Source organism: Mauremys reevesii, linkage group 1 (genome assembly GCF_016161935.1).
Source record: "Mauremys reevesii isolate NIE-2019 linkage group 1, ASM1616193v1, whole genome shotgun sequence".
Classification (NCBI taxonomy): Eukaryota; Metazoa; Chordata; order Testudines; family Geoemydidae; genus Mauremys; species Mauremys reevesii.
Window position 1 is genome coordinate 234,928,156 of NC_052623.1, and position 20,980 is coordinate 234,949,135.

Here is a 20,980-nt window from a genome sequence, read left to right on the forward strand (position 1 = left end):
AATCAGTTTCAGGCCCTTGCCTCAGGGCCCAGTTTATTGGCTACAGTCCCCAAATGCTTTTCCTCTTGCTCTTTTTTTAAATCTCCTGCTGAGCTGTGTGACATGCCCTTAACTCTTTTCTGGCCATTTCATCCTGCCACAGCGACCAACCACAAAATAGGCCTGATTCAAAGCCCACTGAAGCCAATGGAGTCTTTTCATTGATTTCAATGGGCTTTTGATCAGGCCCAGTAGGAACAGTGAACAGTGAAATTCAATCATTCAGAGTCTGAAAATTGTTTGTCCAAATTATTTGGTGAGTATTTATGAATGACAGCTGCAGAGAAGGATAATCAGGATCAGTTCAAAAACAAATCATTATAAAGGAGGGGCTAAATTCATAACTGGAGCTAGGGGGAGACTGGTAATTCCTTTTCATGGAGCATTTGACTTTGTTCCAACATGAGACAAACTCCCAAATTTCAAAATTATCTGGGAAAGGAGACTATCATTTTCTGCCAAACTCTACTGGGAGGCCCAGCTCTGAGGCAGTCTACTTGGCAGCCTGTCCCGCAGCCCGTGACCCTGAAAGCTCAGGGAGCCTGGGTTCTGGGAAGCCAAGTACTTGGAAGTTAGGAGCCAGGGCCCCCAGGGCTTCCAAACTCCTGGCTGTCTATCAACCTGACAGGTGGGTGAATTTCTGGTGGAATTTTGTCTAAATTGAATAATCTTCACAAAGTATTTCACAAACTGGCAAATTCTGACAAAAAAATGTCAATTTTTTTCCCAACCAGTTCTATTCATAACAAGCAGTTCAACTAACTTTAACTGTAACTAGTAGTTAAAATTCAACAGAATGGAAACAGTTGAATAAAAATACTATTTGTTAATTATGAGGCAAATTCTCATCCCAAAGCCCAACCAAAGCAGCTGGGCTCAGTGCTGTACAGAAGGCAAGTACCTCCCCCAGGCTGTAAAATAGCTATACATCTCCTCTACAAAGGCAACCTCAGAATAAGCCCTTATGCAATGGTGGATGAAGACAGCTGGAAAGTCTCCATGGTGCTGATCCTCTGACTTCAACTTAGTCTGCCTATGCATCATCTTCTCCCACTTTCTATGCACTACCACCGAGAGAGAGAGAGAGATCACCTCTAGGAGGTCTTCACACTATATAGGAAAGTCAACATATCTTTAGATTTTGGGGACTGAGACTGTCTCTTCCTATATCTATACAATACCCAGCCCCTATGAGCAAAACCTGCAAATACTCCATATTCAGCACTTTTATTGATGCAGTAGCATATGGATGGCTTACAAGATCAGGCCTGAAAAATTAAGATAAATAGTTTTCCGTTATTCTTTAGATTAATTGTGCATACTACTTCAATCAACTACCAAAATAGTCATCTCTTCAACTTCATCAGAAATGTTCTGTTTTTCAGTAACCACATTGTACAAGAACCTTGTTAAGTTCAACTTATAGTTTTGTTGTATACGCTGAAATTTTACTAGGATCCCAAACCTTAAATGTGGAAATTCTAAGAGTACATAGCTACAGAATTGACTTTCACTGAGGATATATCAGAGTCACATAAGTGTTCTGATCTCTGATTTATGGTGGATTTTATTACATTTCATCGGTGTATCACCAACTAAACAAATTTATGTTTTAGACTTTTTTTTAAAAAACTCTATGTTTGAGACATATTTCTGAAAAATGAAATAAACTTTTTAATAACTCATTAATCAGAATATAATCAATTAAAGGGTAACATATGTTTAACCCTGAAATCCCTCTTTATCCTTATGCTCACCGACAAATGTTGCTGAAAATGTAAAGTAATTTGGGGAGTAGATTTAGATTAATTTCAGCAGTATTTGGAACAGCATATAACACTCAACTCATGAAAGCCCAAGCAACTGAAAAATCTTAAATTAGAGAAGATCAAAGCACCTTAATTTTATTTTATCTTTTACCGGACATTAGATTAATAGATCTGTGAAGAACCAGAGTCATGTGGTTTTACTTTATGTTAAAATTTAACCTGCTTACTGATTTTCACAGAACAACTTTATAGTGAAAAACTTGCAGGTTCATTTACTAAACAGCTATACCCCCAGAATCCTTTCATCTTCTTTATTATACTCCCCAGAGGGTGCACTCTTAAACCAGCATGGATTTTCTAATTACCGCTGGTGAGCTCTTATTTTCTTTCATTTCTTTCCATAAAATCATTAACATTTAACTCTGGTCATAAGACAATTTCTTAATTTGGTGCCAGTCTAGTTTAACCCAGAAAAAACAACAACTCATTACCTTACTCCCCTCTCCCTTGACTTATTAGTGTGCCTTGAAACCACTTTTGTGCTTCATGCGAAGAATTGGAGGTTTTATCTTTGAGTCAATCATTAAGACTAGAAAGATACTGATTCCACTCAAAGAAGTGATTTGCAAAGACAAGGTATGTTCTCAAATTAAACAGACTTTTGAAACAAAAACATTACTCTGGCTTTAGTCCTTCTGTCATCCCTCTTATCAGTTCAAAGATTATTGTGTAACATGCATGATTATAGAAAGGCTGGCATATATGTTGAATAAAAATTATTACAGGTCTTGCTCTGTACATTCATAATGTGAAATGTCTCAGCAATGAGAGTGTAATGAGACGGAATGGCCTCATTCTGGCACAAAGGGGGTTAACTCATCATGTTGGGCTCAGCTAACCCTGCCGCTTCCCCCTTGCAGGAAGTGTGGTGGCGGGGCAGGAAGTATAAGAGGAGAGCCCTACAGCTCAGTTGGAGACAGACCAAAGAAGGATCCAGATGTCCTTCCCAGGGAGCCAAACTGCCAAGAGAGCCCATGACCGGCTGTGGCACCCACTGATGACTCCCCTAAGCTAGCCTGGAGAGAAGGCCAGCCACTGCCCCAGGTGATGGAGAGACCCAAAGAGGAAGTGGAGAGTGAGCCGACAACAATGACAGGAAGTAGCCAAGGGAACCGAGATATTGACTCAGCTGTGCTGCTAAGAGGCTAGGCAGATACCCCACACTTCCCCACCAACCTTGTTACGGGATCACCCATCACTTTTAGGGCCCTGAGCTGGGACATGATTGCGCAGGGTGGGCTTGGGCTCCCCTACCCTGCACTCATGGCTGGATGAGCCACGGACTGTTGCATGTTCAACCCTATCCAAGAAGGCCTGTCCCATTAACCACTTATTTGCTTAGCCCTCAGGCAGGAAGCCTGAGCCACAGATGGCTGTCAGCTTTTAATCTAAAGCCAGAAGGCCTGATCCACTGACTGTTCGTCTGCTCTGCACCCCACCCCACCCCTAATGAAGGAGATCTGAGGTACCACTTGCTTAGTGATTCGGCTGCAAGCCAGGACACCTGATAGTCCAGTTCACTGTGAGCACCGATTCCACACTACCACCAAAAAGGTGCCCCAGAGAGATACATGCTTGTTGATCACCTGTCAAAAAAATATTAGAGATGGACGCAAACCTAAATTCTAGATCCAAACAGCATCAAACTTCATGAATTTTGATCCACACCTGAACTTTGTGGCTTGGGATCATCTGCTTATTAAGAAAGATGTTTTATGAGCGTAAAAAGGGAAACTATGATTATACCATTTATTATAGAGATGTAAGCAGAGTCCGGATGAGCTCTACCCTGACATCTGGTGGTAGATTATGGGGAGTGCAGAAAGAAGTTTCAAGTATTCGCATTAGCATTTCAGTTATTTGCATTGGCACTCCCACCCCACTTAGCATATCACACAGCAGCCTGGGATGGTTATTTTCACAGCTGTGGGAGCCCCAATTTCGTTGTTATTGGGGCAGGAGCAATAAAATGTTGTCACCCCGATTAAGTAAATGAGGAACTACAAAACTGTCTCATGATAGAGGGTTTCATTATCAATTAAATAGCACTTGCTAGACAAGGGACATGGGTTCCAAAACCCAGTCAAGAGGGAGAGGCTGGGGACAGATATCTGTATTTGGTGGTGCAGGCTCCTTGTGTGAGCCAGAAGCACCAGTTCCACCTATGCCTCTCTCCACTGTGGAATGTCAGAGTTAACTTTTTGATTCCCTTAAGAATCTAGATACAGGTTACTGAGCTGAACTCACTGGCACTGGGGCTCCCCTATGAGCTGAAATCACTGAGAGCTGAAATCACTGAAGAGCTGGACTTGCTGAGCTGAGAGCACTGAGTACTGTGCTAATGAGTGGGGGAGCCTGAAGCAATACTGTGGAGCAGTTTGTGCAGCCACTGGGTGAGTGGAGCCAAGCAGCTCGCGAGGACGGCTGGAGTGGCTCACAGGACAGCTGGTGTACCAGAGCAACTGGCAGAGCGGAGCAGCCCACAGAGCCAGCGGAGCTGAGCTTTTGGCGGGGACGACTAGTGGAAGCAGAACCCCACGAAGAGGCAGGGCAGTTGGCCCCAAACCACGTAAGGTGCCCCTTTCTACCCAGGCTGGGGGACCTCTGCAGATAGACTCTCGAACTCTGGGGCTGCACTGACCCAGGACAGAGACTTTTGGATTGTGGGACTTTTGGGACTGTGGGTGATTTGGGGGGTTGCTGGACTCAAGGGCCCAGAGAGAAGGACACGGCCCAATTTGCTGGGGTGGGTCTTTGCTCACGGTTTGACCTATGAACTCTAATTGAGGTATTTTCCCAATTTAATGCTTGTTGTTTATCTCATGTGATTAAACCTTTTCTGCTACACCAAGAGTCTGTGCTTGCAAGAGGGGAAGTATTGCCTCCTTGAGGCGCCCAGGGGTGTGTGTAAGATTTTCCCAGGTCACTGGGTGGGGGCTCGAGCTGGTTTGCATTACGTTGTGGGGAAGGGACTCCTATGTATTGAACCTGGCCCTTGCTGCTATCGTTTCAGCCTGGCAGAGGGGTTACAGAGAGAAAATCTTGATGGCCTGGTGGGATATAAATGTTTTATCAGCCTAAGTCTGGGATGGGCACATTACTCACAAGATAGGAAGCCATGAGTGAATTACACCTGTCACCCCAAATGAGTACTGATAAAACTTTTACAGCATGGCACACTATCATGCATTCTGAATATACCACATGTTAATGAAAAACTAGCCAAGGAATTTTTTAAGCGTTTTAAATATTTCTTTGAGACTTTTTTTTCTTTAAATCCTTTAGACTCCAAAGCCACAAGCCTGAGTGGCCCTGAGTTCCATGAGCAGGGCACAGAGGAAAAGTTAAAACATGAAACATCTCCAAAAATGACCCCAAACTTTCTAAACATAAAAGTGTCATGACTTTAAAGTATGACGTGTCAGACCCTTCCAGTACTAGAATGATATAAAATTATAAAGTGATATATAAAATAGTTAGGCAGCTGGTGTGCTGTGACCACTACCAATCATGCTGACTTTTGTGTTTCATTGTTCCATTGTGTTCTTCAGTCTGTATCTACCTGTTGTCTCTTGTCTTATATTGTAAGCTCTTTGGGGCAGGGACTGTCTTTTTGTTCTGTGTTTGTACAGCACCTAGCACAATAGGGTCCTGGTCTGTGACTGGCATTCCTAGGAGCTGTCATAATACAAATAAATAATAGTATTAATTCCCAATTCTAGCTCCAAAGGAGCATTATATTCTGTTATCTAAAGTAATGAGACGGTTTTTTTAAAATACACAAACTATTATTGGTCCAGAACTGAATCTCACCTCTAATGCCCTTTGGGCAGGAAGGAGGAGACATTTTTTGAGCAGGCCAATTTTAAAAAATAAATGGCACCTGTGTGAAGCTCATGTGGGTTTGGAATGTTAGAAAATGTCCTGGGGAAAAGGATCAGTGGGCAGAGGGAAGGTGGTCAAAAAGCCTGCTCACCCAAACTCTAGACCTATTATCTGTCTGTACTGTCGGCACATGTAGAAATTTTGTCCAAAACTTTTTCCCCCCCTCCACCAAACAAATGCAGATTTGGGTTGACCAAATCAAGTTGCAAATTCATGTCAAATTCACCAAATTATTTCAGTAAATTAAAAACAAAACTTTATAAAAATTCCAAAAATATTAAAACATTAGATCATTTTGATATTGTCTACCTGAAACATTTTGATTTTTTATTCAAACACACATTTTTTGTTCTGAAAATTCATTTAAATTTAAATTTTAAAATATTAGACATTTGTTAGAAAGCTCAAAAACGAAACAAAATGTATTGTTTCAGGTTAAACAAAATATTTTGCTCTAAGCTAAACAATTTTTTGTTTTGTTTTTGGAATGAACTGATAACCAAAAAAAGTTATTTGCACAGCTCTAGTCACAGGGGACATATGCAAAAATCTAGTTGCTTTGGGAAGTATTATGACACAGTGAAATGTAGTAGTATGTGGGGGAAATGGTGGCCTTTCTGGTGGCACCAGGGTATGCACAGGGCCAGTGCAACCATTTAGGTGACCTAGGCGGTCGCCTAGGGAACTAGGATTTGGGGGGGGCGCCGTTTTCTTCGGCAGCGACCATGGCGGCTGGATCTTGGCTGGATTTTGGCCCCAATTACATCTGTGTAACACCACCATTTAGAATAGGGTTGCACAGATGTAATGAAGAACAGACTTTGGCCCTTGACATTTTGCTTATGAAGTGACATCAGAAAACAATCCAGCTGAGGGTCTTGCTGCTGTATTAGTGATGGAGTGGTAACTGGAATAAAAAGCATTAATAAATAAATAATTGCCAAAACAATATACAGGTAAGGATGCCATTTTTACGTGGTGACTTTTTATATGACTGCACTTCAAAAGTTAGTGTGTTATTTACTGAGATTGTAATATACAGTGTCTGTTTATCATAATACAGTATTTTAGATGCTTAGACTCTTTCTTTATATACACAAGACAGATATATTTATAGTTAAGTACACTTTTAAGCTTTCCTATGAAGTTTAAGGGTCTCTGTCTAAAATTACAATATTCAAAAGGATAAATTACTATTCATGAGAATCTCAGCTCACATTAATCAAATGATCCTTAAATCAGAAATACCCTCGCTTCCAAGTTGTTCAGTAAACTTGGTTTCCTGTTTTTCCTGTCTTTGTTTTGTCTATAATTCTTCTCACTCTTCAAGTATTTCCTAAATTGGGATTTAAGTCCTATCTGTCAATTCTTGTGCGCAAGAGACTGCTTTCTATGCCAATATAAATGCAAAAAGTCAGAAACAACAGACAGACATGACTGCAAAAGACATTCTTTCCATAACAAAGATCAATCCAATGCTTCTACAATTACATAACGTTAAAGCACTAAGCAATTCATTTGAAACGAGAGAAGAGGACAGGGTGATGTGCTTTAAATGGAGAAATATAAAATCTTCTTAGAAGCTGCCTTTCAAACTACCAACCTTATTATTGTCAGATCCACAATTTAAGTATTACAAATTGGTTTAATGGCAAAACTAACATAAAATATTGGTGCCAAAGAAAATATAATACCTCTAATATCTACAAGGTTCAGTATAAACACCACATATGTTAAATGTTGATAGTATTTTTAAAGTTCAGTGCTTCATTCTTTGGATCACATAATAGGAAATAGTGCTCTCTTAATATCAATAGAATTGGCAGATCTGTTCATCCTTACACTCAATGGCTATTTTTATACATACAAAACCATAGCCAAAACAAGTCAGACCTTCTTATTCCCAGAAATTTTAGCTTTTCTTATACTATTATTAGTATCCTCTTACTTATGCATATAACCAAATATAGAACTAAATAGGAAATACAGAAGTCTCCTGGCTCTGACTACACTGGAGAAATTGGGTAAAAGATACTAATTTTATATATTGGCTACTGTCCCTGGCTGACTGGTATCCAAGAATTTCTATTGGCCTTGGGCCAGATCCTCAGCTGGCATAAATCAATATAGCTACATTGAAGCCAATGAAGCAACATCTGTTTACATCAGCTGAGGCTCTGGCACATATATGTTTCATTATTTAAAAGATATTAACAAAAATCTTACTCAAAAAATTGCCATGAAACTAAAAGCTTGATGCTCAGATCAAGATGGACTGCTGCATACTAGGAGCTTAAAGTTTTCTTCTTCTCCATGAATCATGCCTTCATACTGAAAATGAGACTAGCTGTGGGCTGCATAGAAGAACTCCGTGGGCCATAAACGGCCAGTCTGCCCTTACCTGCGGTAGGGCTTTGCTTCACAAATAGCTCCTACCTGAAGAGAATTATGCTACTTAACATGAATAATGGCAACAGCAACCGCCTCAAAGAGTTTAATGAGGTTGTGCTTGACACATCAAGAACAGACCGTGCAGGTGCTGAATGCCCATCTCTTACTTTCTCTGTGGTCGGGACATGGTGCAGTCTGTCTACTTACATTTGCTATTCTTTTTGTAAAAGTGAACACATTCATAGTAGCATCCTCCAACTAATTGTATTAGGATTGGAATGGCCATATTTGCTGTGAGAAAGTGAACAGTGAGTTTAAATAGTATCAGCAAACCAGAGTGCAGGAATTTGCATATTGTAGTTACAGAAGATTACCATAATGTGATTAACTGCACATATCCATGTTCTCTGATTAGCTGAGTCCATTCCATTTTAGCAAAGTGTTAAAATGTACTTCTTGTATACCAATACAGCCACAAAATTTTCTCCATAATAAAAGATACAATTCCAGAACAAGCTGTACATCAAGAATTCTACAAACTTCCCAGTCTCCTGTTGACATACAGATTTCAATCCACCTAGACATTTGCCCCTCTCTCTCCATCACCAGTCTTTGTGCACCTCACAGACTCTAATAGATGATGTATCTCTAGGTGCAGAGATAAGTAACTAGCAAAAATCTGGTACAGCCAGGAACTGAATCCAAGTTTTTCTGAGTCCTAATTCGGTGTTTTAACAACAAGAGCTCTTTCCTGGTTTGCCTTTAATCTCACTATGACACCTGCTAGAACTGGTTGATTTTTTACCCAAAAATGTTTTCCACAGGAAAATGAAGCTTCAGTGAAATCAACATTTTCCCTATTTTTGGCTTTCTGACAGGAAAATTCAAAACAATTTTTTAAAATTTCAATTTTAAATGCCATTTTCCCCTCGGTTTTTGGAAGCCAAAGCATTTAAATTTTCCATTTAAAGTTTCTGGATCATCAGAGGTTTGTTTCTCTTTTTCCTCCCTTTAAAAAACAAAAACAAAAAAAACCTCTGTTCCCTCCTCCTCTCCCCACTTCATTTTTTTTATTTTTGTTATGCACTGGAAAAGGGCGGGGGGCTTAAAATGTGAGAAAGTCTGTGTATGGATTTCCATTTTTTTTTAATATTTTCCAATTGGAAAAAGTTGGAAGACTATAAGGAAATGTTTAAAAAGTAGGTTTTTGAAATATTATTTCAAAGCTAAACAAAATTTTCAATTTTGTTTGGATTGAAAATTCCCCATGGAAACGAAAACATTATGGTCAAAAACTTTCAGAAGCAATTTTTCATTTTCCAACTAGCTTTAATGATGGTCATCATCATTTTTGACAATCAACATTTAGTAATAACATACCTGCATTCTTTGGATTCAGACATAAATGGCAGAGAACTGCAATGTCTTTTTTGACTTGCCCATTCATTACCACTCTTGCAGCATTTTTCCACTGAATTTTCTATAGAAATTAAAAAAAAAAATCAGAATATTTCATAGGACCGTAACAAACAGTGTCGAGTCTGCTAATAATTACTACAGTTGACAGCCAATTACTTTTTCCCTGTGCACCCTGGCTAAGGTTGAAATGGCACACTTATGCAGTAGATAGGGATGCCCAAGTGAGGGGTTGTATTTTAATTTTATTTAACATGTTTATTATGGTAGTGCCAACCAAGAGTGGGGCCTCATTGTGCTAGGTGCTGAACAGACAGAGCTGTAGATGGTTTCTGCCACAAAGAGCTGACCATCTAACTAGACAAGACAGGCACAGGGTCGAGGAAGGAGGGGAACACACAAGCTGAGTGGACAATGTGATGGTAGCAAATGTCATGTTAGTTCCATGATTGTTTGGGAATGGGGGGGAGTGAAGGGGACAGGATAGATGGGAAGAGGCTAAGAGGGGCAACTGTGAAATGAAGCTGAGGTGAAGAGAATGTGAGGAAGGATTGGAGCCAATTAACACAGGGCAGAAAAAGTCCAGTCAAAATTGAAAAAAAGTCCTCTGAATGTCCAGAGATCCATTGCTTCCGCTTTGGTTGCTTTTGCCCCTACCACCTGGAGTCTCTTGCTGGCTCCTCTCTGAAGCCCACATGGTAGGATATATTAGCAGCTTGTCCGGAGCCCAACTGCTGCACCTAATTATCCTTAAATGGAGCAGACTGTAGATACCCTTATCATTTAATATGAAGATGTAGGACAGGGACTGCAGCTCCCAGCATGCAATAGTCCATTTCCCACTAAGATCAAGATGGAGCACTGAATACTGGAAGGAACCGTCATCTCCCTGAATTGCACTCTTTAATGTTGAAGGTGAGGGCAGCCATGAGCCACACTGTATAACACAGAGGAAGCATTTGACATCCCTCCTCAGCAATATAAGGACAATATTAATTATAAGTGAATTTACGTAACTTCCTTACTTCCTGAACATCTAAAATGTTGATTCTTTAAGAGTGTCTACAATCAACTATATATGCAGAACTATCTTCAGAGAAAGCTAGAGGCAAATTTATATAACATTTTGGCTACTCAAATAAATAAATATACAGTTGATATAAATAGTGGAAGTCAGAAGGAAACTGATAAAAAATAAAAACAAATCAAGCTAATGGAGATGGTTATTTAATTTTAACAGTATTTGTGCAGAATTACCTGATTTAGCAAACCTAAATACTGTTAATGAATTGACAAGGGTCACAGGTCTGTTTCATGTGCAAAGGTTCACCACACAGCAGGTATGTTAGAACTTGGACTAAAGCAAGAGTCACATTTTCTTATTATTAGAGTCCAGTCACTGAGCAGTTCACTGCACATGCTCCAGGCAGAAATACACACTCTGGAGGAAGAGGCTTATGATTAGAGCTATTTCTAATGTAAAGTTCCCATTAATTTAGCTTTGTTTTATATAGGTTCTGGTTGTTGATTTTTTAAAATTATATAATGAAGATATTTTCATTCCTGGATCATGCAGTGATTTACAAAGGAAGGCAAATATCACTCCCATTTTATAGATGGAGAAACTGTGGTGGAGAAGGATGAAGTGATTGCTCAAAGTCACACATTGCATCAGTGCCAGAATAGGAAATAGAACCCGCGTCACCTCATTCCTAGTCCAGCGTTCTGGCCACTGGACCATATTGACTCCCCATATAATTGTCTCCTGGAAGTGACCATTTCCTTCTCCTCCTGTAATGCACCAAGTACATCTGGTGCTATACACAACTCAAAAACAATGGGTGAAATTCTGGCCCCATTGATGTCAATGGTAAAATTCCCACTGATTTCAGTAGGTCCAGGATTTCATATAACTATCTGAAAGACAGATATGGCTTACAATACTATAAAGAAAATCAAAGTCTGGTAAAGATCTGCATGTGATGGGAGACATGGAAGTGATATATGGAGTCTGGTCTCCTGCCTGGGTGTGAGTGACCCATGTAGTCTGATGCTCTTCTCTTGCAAGTGTACTGTTAGCAAACACTGAGTCCTTCGGACTTAATGAAATTTGTATGAATGATCACATTTTATTGCTGATGTTTGCAATTAATTTTACCCAGATTGAAAAATGATTCACGTGAAGTGCAGAGCTGGCCCTAGGTTTTGCAGGGATCTGTACAAACTAACATCAGGGTCCTCAGCCACATTCCTCCTGAAAAGGACAACCCTTGCCCATGGCCACTGTTTCTCCTTGTGGCAATACACCCCAACTCCAACCAAGTAACTAGAGAATTTAAAACAGGTCCAGCAACGCCATTTAAAATGCAGACATATGTCCACACTGGAGATCTGGACTGCAGAGGGAAAACTGCAGTTCACACTAAGGTTCATAACATTCAAAGAACCTGCCACAGCCCTCTTGAGAAGAAAGGGAAGTTAAAAAACAAGCAATACAAAAAAGCCTACCTTGAGGCCATTCTTCTAATACATAATGGAATAATAAAATGTGGAGAAACATTTTTGGGTTTTTTTGCTTTGCTCTTTGCCTTTACAATTGGCTTTTATAGACAAGTCTACTTTTGCAAGATTCCAGAATCTGTTTGCATCTGATTTACTCTCCTGAAGTGAAATCCTGGCCTCACTGAAGTCAATGAGAGCTTGTCAGTGATTTCAATGAGGGTTCTGTCCAGGGGCCAGGATTTCAGTCTTGTACTTTGGCACCAAGAGGTTCCAATAACTACTTAGAAAAAAGAGGGGGTGAGGGAGATGGGGAAGAAAAGAAAAAAAGATGGATGTAGAACATGTGTTGTAAGGCTTTGTGAGATGCTATGACGCAATCATCTGTTATCAGTCCTGCTGATGTGGATTAAGGCCATGATCCAAAGCCCAGAGAAGTCAATGGTGATCTTAAAATTGACTTCAATGGGCTTTGGATCAGGCACAAACAGCCGTTTTTAGTTAGAGGGAGTAACTATGTTTTGTGTTATGTAGAGATTAAGTAACATTGTAAAAATTGTTTAGGCAAGAATCTTGTTGAAGTGAGAGATAAGGAATGAATGATTTAAGGTTTTGTTATTCTATGGCTGCCATGTTAAAAAAATTGGATGGAAACATTCTGTGGATCGGTTAAAGTTCACAGGATACCAGATCAGGATTCAAGCATGTGGGCTAGGAAGTGCCAGTGAGGTTTATAAAGCAGGAGCATAACATAGATTATATTTTATTTATGTTCCAATGATTTAGGAATGGTTCTTTCTGTGGTTCTTTCTGTGGAGGAAAGTTTTACTCTGGCTGCTTCTTAACTGCAACTTTTATATCCCTCTTCATTTCAAGTTATGTCTGCCGCACAGTAAATTTGATGTTCAAGTCTCATAACTATTCTTGCAACAGTTCTACAGCATGTCACTGTAGTATTGAATGACTCCACGTAAGCTTCATAAAAAGATAAAAGATATATATTTTAAAAATATATAATTTAAAATATATTTTAACATGGTAGCCATAGAATGTGTGTGTGTGTGTGTATGTATTATATATATTAGTTATTCAGGTGCTGATATAAAAACACCCTTGCTGCATCAGGTCCTCTTCTCTATTACTAAGCTCAAGTAAGAATCAGCTATAAACTTAGACAGCAGTGTGAAGGAAATGCCAGCACTGGGATTTAGTATTCAGTATTCTGTGAAGAGTCCATAGTGATGCTTTGGCTAAATAAGAGGATATGATAAGGGCAATTTCCACATATACTTAAGGTACTTTGTATGTGACACTAAAATATGGGTCTAGCTAAATTTTTCAAATTATTAATATTTTCCCCCTTATCTGAGACTGTGCCATTCAGTTCAGTTATATTATAATCACATTGTTACTCTGCCATTATTTTGCTCAGATCTGTCTCCCCACTTTTATTTTGCTGAATGATACCAGATAACATGAAATTTAAAGTTTCATTGACCGTGACATCTTTGATTGTTTTAAGACATTCAGCTCAGAACTCAATAGCGTCTCCCAAAGTTACATAGACAAATTATCAGGTTCTCAGAGAATAGTCTTGTATAAATGACTCAGGCCAGTGGGTCAAAATGAGCTATTTCTGTCAGTAGACATCGATAATTTGAAGAATAAATGTGTTAACTTTTTTCCCCGATTTAAGAAATGTAGATTGAGGTTCTCCTTTAACTCAGTAAAAGAAATCAGCACATTATTTTTTCTTTTTTTTTAGTCTAGCAATGCACTCCTGATTATGAAAATGAATTAAGAATTATAGAGTACCTTAAACGCTACACAAACACTAACCTAATATCACCTCAGTCAGGCTTAGATATGATGCCCAGCTTCCAGTGAGACTAACCCAAAGGAGAGGAGCAAAGACCAGACCAGACCAGACACACCCTGAAGAGTTCTTGTCCATTAGGCAGGGCCAGCTCCAGGGCTTTTGCCACCCCAAACAAACAAACAACAAAAAAGCTGCAATCGCGATCAGCTCTACCGCTGCCACTTCAGTCTTTGGCGGCAATTCGGCAGCTGGTCCTTCGCTCTGAGAGGGACTGAGGGACCCGCCGCTGAATTGCCACTGAAAACCCGGACGTGCCTCCCCTCACTGTTTAGAGAGTCTCACTCAGGCTGGAGCCTAGGCTCAGAGGGCTGGCAATCAGAGCCCCGGCTCCAGTCTGAACAGGAATGTCTACACTGCTGCTTTTAGCCCTGTGGCACAAGCCCCATAAGTTCAAGTCAGTTGCTATCGCGGGGGGAGGGGGGAAAGGGGTTCATTGTAAATGTACCTTTAGGCTCCTTGGTAACACAAATAAATAAAAAATAATAGATTCTCCTATAGACCCTATATTTGCAAGGTAAGTGATGCTTGTTTGATGACTTATTGTTGAGACCCAACAACAGCTCTTTGGAATCCATAGAAGAATTTCACTGGAAATAAAAAGAATATATGGAAAACTTTTAAAGATTCTAAAGTAACTTCTGTAAAGTACAAAGAACAGACATATCTCTCATGTGAGAGCAAGACAAAGGGGTTACATTTTGTAAAAGTCTGAATCCATGCAAGTCCTGCTACTTTCTGAGCTACATCAATAGGGGAAATAAATTTGCTCATCCAGAAAGGTTTATCAGACACTGGAGTTAAATTCAAAATGCTTCCCATATTACTACATTGCATTGACTAAAGATAACTCTTAACATAGCTGTCTTTGAAGCATGTTGGTGTATTTCTCAAGTTGATTCATTGCCCTGTGTGGCAGATGAGTATGCCACTGGTACACATTTTCCCTTAGATTTAGGGTCCTTTCAAATTAATGTCCATGAATAATGCATCACAGACCGTGAAATCTGGTCTCCCCCTGTGAAATCTGGTCTTTTCTGTGCTTTTACCCTATACTATACAGATTTCATGGGGGAGATCAGTGTTTCTCAAACTGGGGGTCCTGACCCAAAATAAAGTTGCAAGGGGATCACAAGGTTATTTTAGGGGGTCACGATATTGCCACCCTTACTTCTGGGCTACCTTCAGAGCTGGGCAGTCAGAGAGCGGCAGCTGTTGGCCAGGCGCCCACCTCTGAAGGCAGCGCCCCGCCAGTAGCAGCACAGAAATAAGCGTGGCAACACCATTCCATGCCATCCTTACTTCTGTGCTGCTGCTGGTGGCAGCACTGCCTTCAGAGCTGGGCTCCCGGCCAGTAGCCACCACTCTCCGGATGCCCAGCTCCAAAGGCAGTGCCGCCACCAGCAGCAGTGCAGAAATAAAAGTAGCAGTGTCACAAGCCCTCTCCCACCCACACACACAATAACCTTGTGACACCCACACCCACAACTCCTTTTTGGGTCAGGACCCCTACAATTACAACATCTGAAATCATGAAAATTTACTGTTTTTAAAATCCTGCCACCATGAAATTGACCAAAATGGACCGTGAATTTGGTAGGGCCCTACTTATATTGCTCCCGCCCTTCTCCTCTAAAGACACAGAACATGACATTTTGAGATGCTGCCTTGACCTCCTCTCCTCTTCTTCACTGAAATTGCTCTGACAAAAGTTTCTAAGCCACTTTTTTTTCTAGCAAAAACTTACAGCCTATAATCCTTTCCCATCCTTCTTGATCTCTTTGCTGCTTTCAGCACTGTTGGTCACTTCCTTCCCTTCCTTCAGTTTTCATGGCACCAACCTCCACTGTTTTTCCTACTGCCTCTGATCACTCTTTCAGAGTTTCCTTTTGTGGATCCTTCTCCCCACTTTTTTTGTTCTTTGGGTGGTTTCCAAAAGGTTCTGGCCCCCCATTTTCTCCATATATTTTATCCCTGAGCTACCCTATTCACTCACATGATTGCAAATATCTCCGTGGTGATTACTTTACATCTTCTTCCACCTATCTATATTGCAGTCTGGGTGTCTGAAATTTCCTCCTGGATGCCTCACTAACAGCTTACACTTAGCTCAGCAAAAATAAAGCCACTTATTTTTCCTCCTAAACCTTCTCTGCTTATCCCAATTTCCATTACTGTCAGCAACACAACCTTAAACCAGGGTTCACCTTTCTTTTCGCATATCCAGACCATGTGCACATCCCACAGTTCATTCCTCCATATCTTGAAGATATGAACTTTCCATTTTATTCCCACACCTAAAACTCTTGCTAATGTCCTGACTATTTTTCATTTTGATTACAACTTCCTCCTCTGACGTCCTCTATACCTACTTTAATCCCCTTTGCTCCATACATAGCATGGATGTTAAAACTGTCTTCCTCATCTATGATCTGACCATGTCACCGTCCTCTTTGAATCCCTCCATTGACACCACATATGCACTGTATCAAGTTTAAATTTCTTTTTGACCCTTCATATTGCCCACAGCCTAATTTACTATGTAACGCAAAGCCCCATATTTTATTTTAGAAACTATTAATACAGATGTTGTAGAACAGGTTGGTTAACAGTATTTATTAAAAACACATGTGAACCTAATATGAAACTTGCAGTTACTGGCTAAAGCAAATAAATAAATATCCACCAACCTGTTATCAAATTATGCCTAAAATCTGACAAAGTACAAATATATTGCAGAAATTTGATATGGATTTTCATCTTGGATTTCACAACCATGTTAGATTTCAATTATACAAATGAAAAACAAGAGTTTACCATGTTGCTATTCCCCGATTACAATAAGATGTGAGGTTTGATTTTTAAAAAAGGCTAATAAACATTGGAAATTCAATTGAAAACTGTACTTTGGAGACTGCAATCATTTTAGGAACTATAGTGTTTATAAAATAACCTTTAGGGATTTGTAAGGGCACCACTTCACCCCTGAATTAAGATAAGAAAGCACAGATTTAGGGCGATGTCTACACTGCCCTGTTCTTCAGACAATGGGGTCATGAATAGCACTGCACACCAAAGCGCCGCACTGTAACGCCTCCGTGTGGATGCTTTGAGCATGAACTAAAAGATTCCTAATTTGCATTATCATCTTCTTCAAACAGGACTCTGTTAATATGCTCTAGGTATCTTTTAGTTCACCCCCACAGTAACCACATGGGGGAGTTACTGCACAACACTTTGGTGCACACTGCTATTCATGCCCCCATAGTCAGAACTTCAGGGCAGTGTAGACATAGCCTTGTCAGTCCTTTATAAGTTCTACTTTCCTCAAACAACTCTTATAAGATTTACTACTGAAAAAAGCAAAACTCATTCCACAAGGTCAATGGAATTTTTTTTATTATAAACTATAAGCTCACTCTGACTAGACATTTCCAGATGTTGAGTTATGCTACATTATCTGTGTGTAGTACCAAGACACACCAAAGACCCAGCCTGATAAATTGCTCATTCATTGACTTGACACAATCATGTAAGCACATAATCCATTTTATTCAGTGAGCAGTGGTTTCAAGCAGAGTAAGTTGTAAGTTACAAATAATATATGGTCCTTGCTGTAAAATCTTAGTTACTATTATAGAGTTTCTAAAACTTTATATGGTCTCCAATTTTGCAAAGATTTATGCACATGCTTAACTTTACACACTAAGAATAAGTCCTGTTGAAGTGTGTGCCTTCTTGTCTTTGCAGAATGGGAGCCTTAGTTATGAGAAGTTGCATTACATTTGATAGCACACACACTAACATCAAGAAGAACAATTAAGAGAAGTGACAGTAACAGGTCCTTGTTCTTGATGTTGACTGTACGTATATGCAGAAGATGCAGTTGTATTAGTAATGTGATTATTAGTGTACATTAAAGCTATTTATGTAAAAAAACACCCTAATTGGTCCATTGGCCTGCACAAATAGATGTTGCTGCAAAGTAATTCATAAAAATGACCTTATGTTTATATTGATGAAGTTTTAGAACAATCTCTTAAGTTGAATTAAGACCAAGATTTCCAGAATGGGTGTTCAATGAAAGGACCTTCAGTCCCTGTTTAGGCACCTAAATCCCATGTTCTGATTTTCAGATGTGTTTAGCAACCAGGAGCTATCAATGAAGTCAAAGCATTTTTTTTTAAATCAGATGATGGATTTAGCTGCCTAAATATGGAGTTAGAAGCCAAATATGAGGGACCCATTTCTGATAATCTTGAGCATACACAGTGTTGTGTCTGATGAAGTGGGTATTCATCCACGAAAGCTTATGCTCCAATACTTTTGTCAGTCTAGAAGGTGCCACAGGACTCTGTCACTTTGTACTCACAGAAACACTTAGAAAAATATACCAGTAATCAGATATATAAATTCAGAGATTTTAAAAAATTTACTCAGTAGCTGAGGTAAAATGTGCAATGAAGTCATAATGTGAAATTAGTAAACATTGTACAACAGTTGTGCATAACAATTTTAATTATTCACAATAGCCAGTAGAATACATCAAAAGCATGTTTTTAAAAAATTGTGTTCTGTTGTCTGAACAAACTGAAAAAGTACTGTAACTGCTATCTTCAGATTATCGCAGTAGATATTGTTTTCCTAGCCTTTTTTTTTCCCCCCTCCTCCTTCCCTACTTCTTGGGGGGTGGGAGAGGTGTGGAACTGGCTAATGCCTGTCTTTTTAAAAAGTAAAATCTGTATGAATTGCTGACTGTGACAAGTGCTGTGCTACAAGAGAATTTGCAAACCCAATATATTGTGATAGTAACTGATAATTTGCTTCATTGGTTTTTATCTGTTATTATTTGATTATACATTTTATTGGCCAGGGACCATGTCTTTGCATGTGTTTGTACAGCACCTATCATAATGAAACCCCGATTCTGAACGGGACTCTTGGTGCTGCTGTAATATAAATACTCGTATCACTTCTTTGGATTGTTGCGAAGAACTGGCTATCATTACATATAAAGTAACCACTTTGCCACCTTCACACACCTTTGGAATTCTCCATTGAACTGAACCAAATTAGAGCCTTTCTTCTGTAAGGAATTGATTTGAAGTAATTCATCTTTTGTAATTTAGTTTTCAGTTCATTCAATTTGTCATCTTTCGTGAGAATTAATTTTAAAATACAGTTTTGTATTAAATCAAACCATTCATTTACTGAAGGTCAATGTATATTTGTTCCCTTTTCAGAGGGTGCTGATTTCAATGTAAGTAAAACCCAGGATGTTTCAGGCTTTGAATATTCAAGAAGCTGCTGTGCCTTACCTTTAGCAGAGAAAAATGGAGTTTAAAACATATCAAGCAAGAAAGCCTTGATTCTAACCAAGATACTATTTCACAATTCATTGTAATGCTGATTTTAAATGTAGGTGGGCCCAGACATCACTGACCACCCAACATATGTAAATAGCAGTGCCAAGTAAATCATTCATTTAGGGCAGTGGTTTTCAACCTGGGGGTCGTGAGCCCCAGGGAGGTCGCAGGACAGGTTTAGGAGGGTCACAAGTCCAGGGCCAGTGTTAGCGGGTGGCAAGCAGGGCAATTGCCTGGGGCCCCACGCCACAGATAAGTTACATGCTTCAGCCCCCCAGGGCGGGCAGGCAGGGGCTTCGGCCTCAGACTCCTGAAAGGGGTACAGGAGTCTGGACAGGTTGAGAACCACTGATTTAGGGCACAGTATTGCAAGGTACTGAATGCCCTTGAAACTCACTTTCCCCAGGAATTGAAATTAGAGAGGGTATTGGAATTTTAAGGGTGTGTGTGTGTGTGTGTAAAACAACTACATTGGCAACACTGGCTGGCCACATCGGATGGAACAGCTGGCCACTGGGTGGGGAAAGGGGGAGCTGAGGGGGTGTGTTTGTAGGGAAATCCCGCAGTCTCCAGGAGCCGGGGGCTCAGCACATCTCAATGGAGTTTCCATAGGCGGGTCAGGAGGAGCTCCGGAGCTGTTTCCCTGAGCCCTTTAAATACCCGAAAGAAATGTAACCACGTTCTTAACAAAGCCAAACCCCTCGAGGCCGTATCCCTCTTTGGGGCGATGGGCTCAGAACACGAGCCAGGATTACGTGGCTTTACACAGAACCGCGTCTCCTTTAAACCTCCCGCCGTTCAGTTCCCTTTCCCCCCGGCCGCCAGAGCATGCCCCGGGGCCAAGCTTTCCCGCCTCCCGGGGCAACCAGCCTCCAGGCCGGGCACTGCAGGGACCGGACCAGCTCCCCCGGGCCCAGGCTCCTCATGCCCCGGCCGGCTCGGACCTACCTTGCCCCGCCAGCAAAGGGACCAAGCTGAGGGGCAGGAGCAGGAGCAGCTGCAGCTGCAGCAGCCGGGTCCCGCGCAGATTCTCCATCAGCAGCTCCGGGAAGGCGGAGAACGCGAAGCAAAGCGGGGCTCGCCTCTCCTGCAGCGCCCAGCCGGCTCCCCGCTGCCTCGCGTGTTCGCCCAGCAGCCGCCTGAGACCGGTTAGGGAAGGACCCCCCACCCAGCGGGCTTCCCGGCGAGGGAATTCACCGCCTGCCCTTTTCACGAGACCGCCTGCAAGCGCGGAGCGGAACAGAGCCGCCACGGGAGCCTGGAGGCAGAGCCCCTGCTGTTGCTGGGACCCCCTTCTCTTCTGCCCCAGCTTTGCAAGCTCGGGGAGCTTTGCAGACACCGAGGAGGAACCTAGTGGCCAATTGTTTGGTTGGAAGGCATGCAGCAAATTCTCTGGATGCCAAGTGCAGGCGAAACCCGCAAACAAAACGAAATGCAGAAAAAGCCAAGAAAACCACCTGGTCCGGCGGAGGGGGAAGGAGGGGGGTTAAACCTCCGGAGACTCCCCCACGGTCTTTCTACAGCTTTTCCTCCAATCACAATGTTGTGAACAAGGAGGATTTAAAAAGCAAAGCACCAGTGACGTTTTCCAAAGTCTCAGTGAAACTCATTGGGGGAGAAAAAAAATCAAGGTGACAGTCTTATTTGCAATAAAACTGGTCAGCGCTGTGACATACCGA

General features: G+C 40.9%; 1 protein-coding gene across 2 annotated transcripts in view; it reads right to left on the reverse strand.

Moving 5' to 3' along the window:
- The window catches only part of FBLN1 (fibulin 1), a 102,767-nt gene extending 81,995 nt beyond the window's left edge, over positions 1 to 20,772 (reverse strand). The window contains exons 1-3 of one of the 2 annotated variants that reach the window (XM_039515994.1): positions 20,250 to 20,772; positions 14,384 to 14,525; positions 9,525 to 9,624 (exon numbers count right to left, since the gene is read on the reverse strand). In XM_039515994.1, the coding sequence (XP_039371928.1) occupies positions 9,525 to 9,624; positions 14,384 to 14,513 (230 nt within the window). In that variant the 5' untranslated portion in view covers positions 14,514 to 14,525; positions 20,250 to 20,772. Of the gene's footprint in view, positions 1 to 9,524; positions 9,625 to 14,383; positions 14,526 to 20,249 lie in introns of those variants that run through there. The other variant, XM_039515983.1, reaches the window with a different exon arrangement.
- Positions 20,773 to 20,980: the final 208 nt, after the last annotated feature.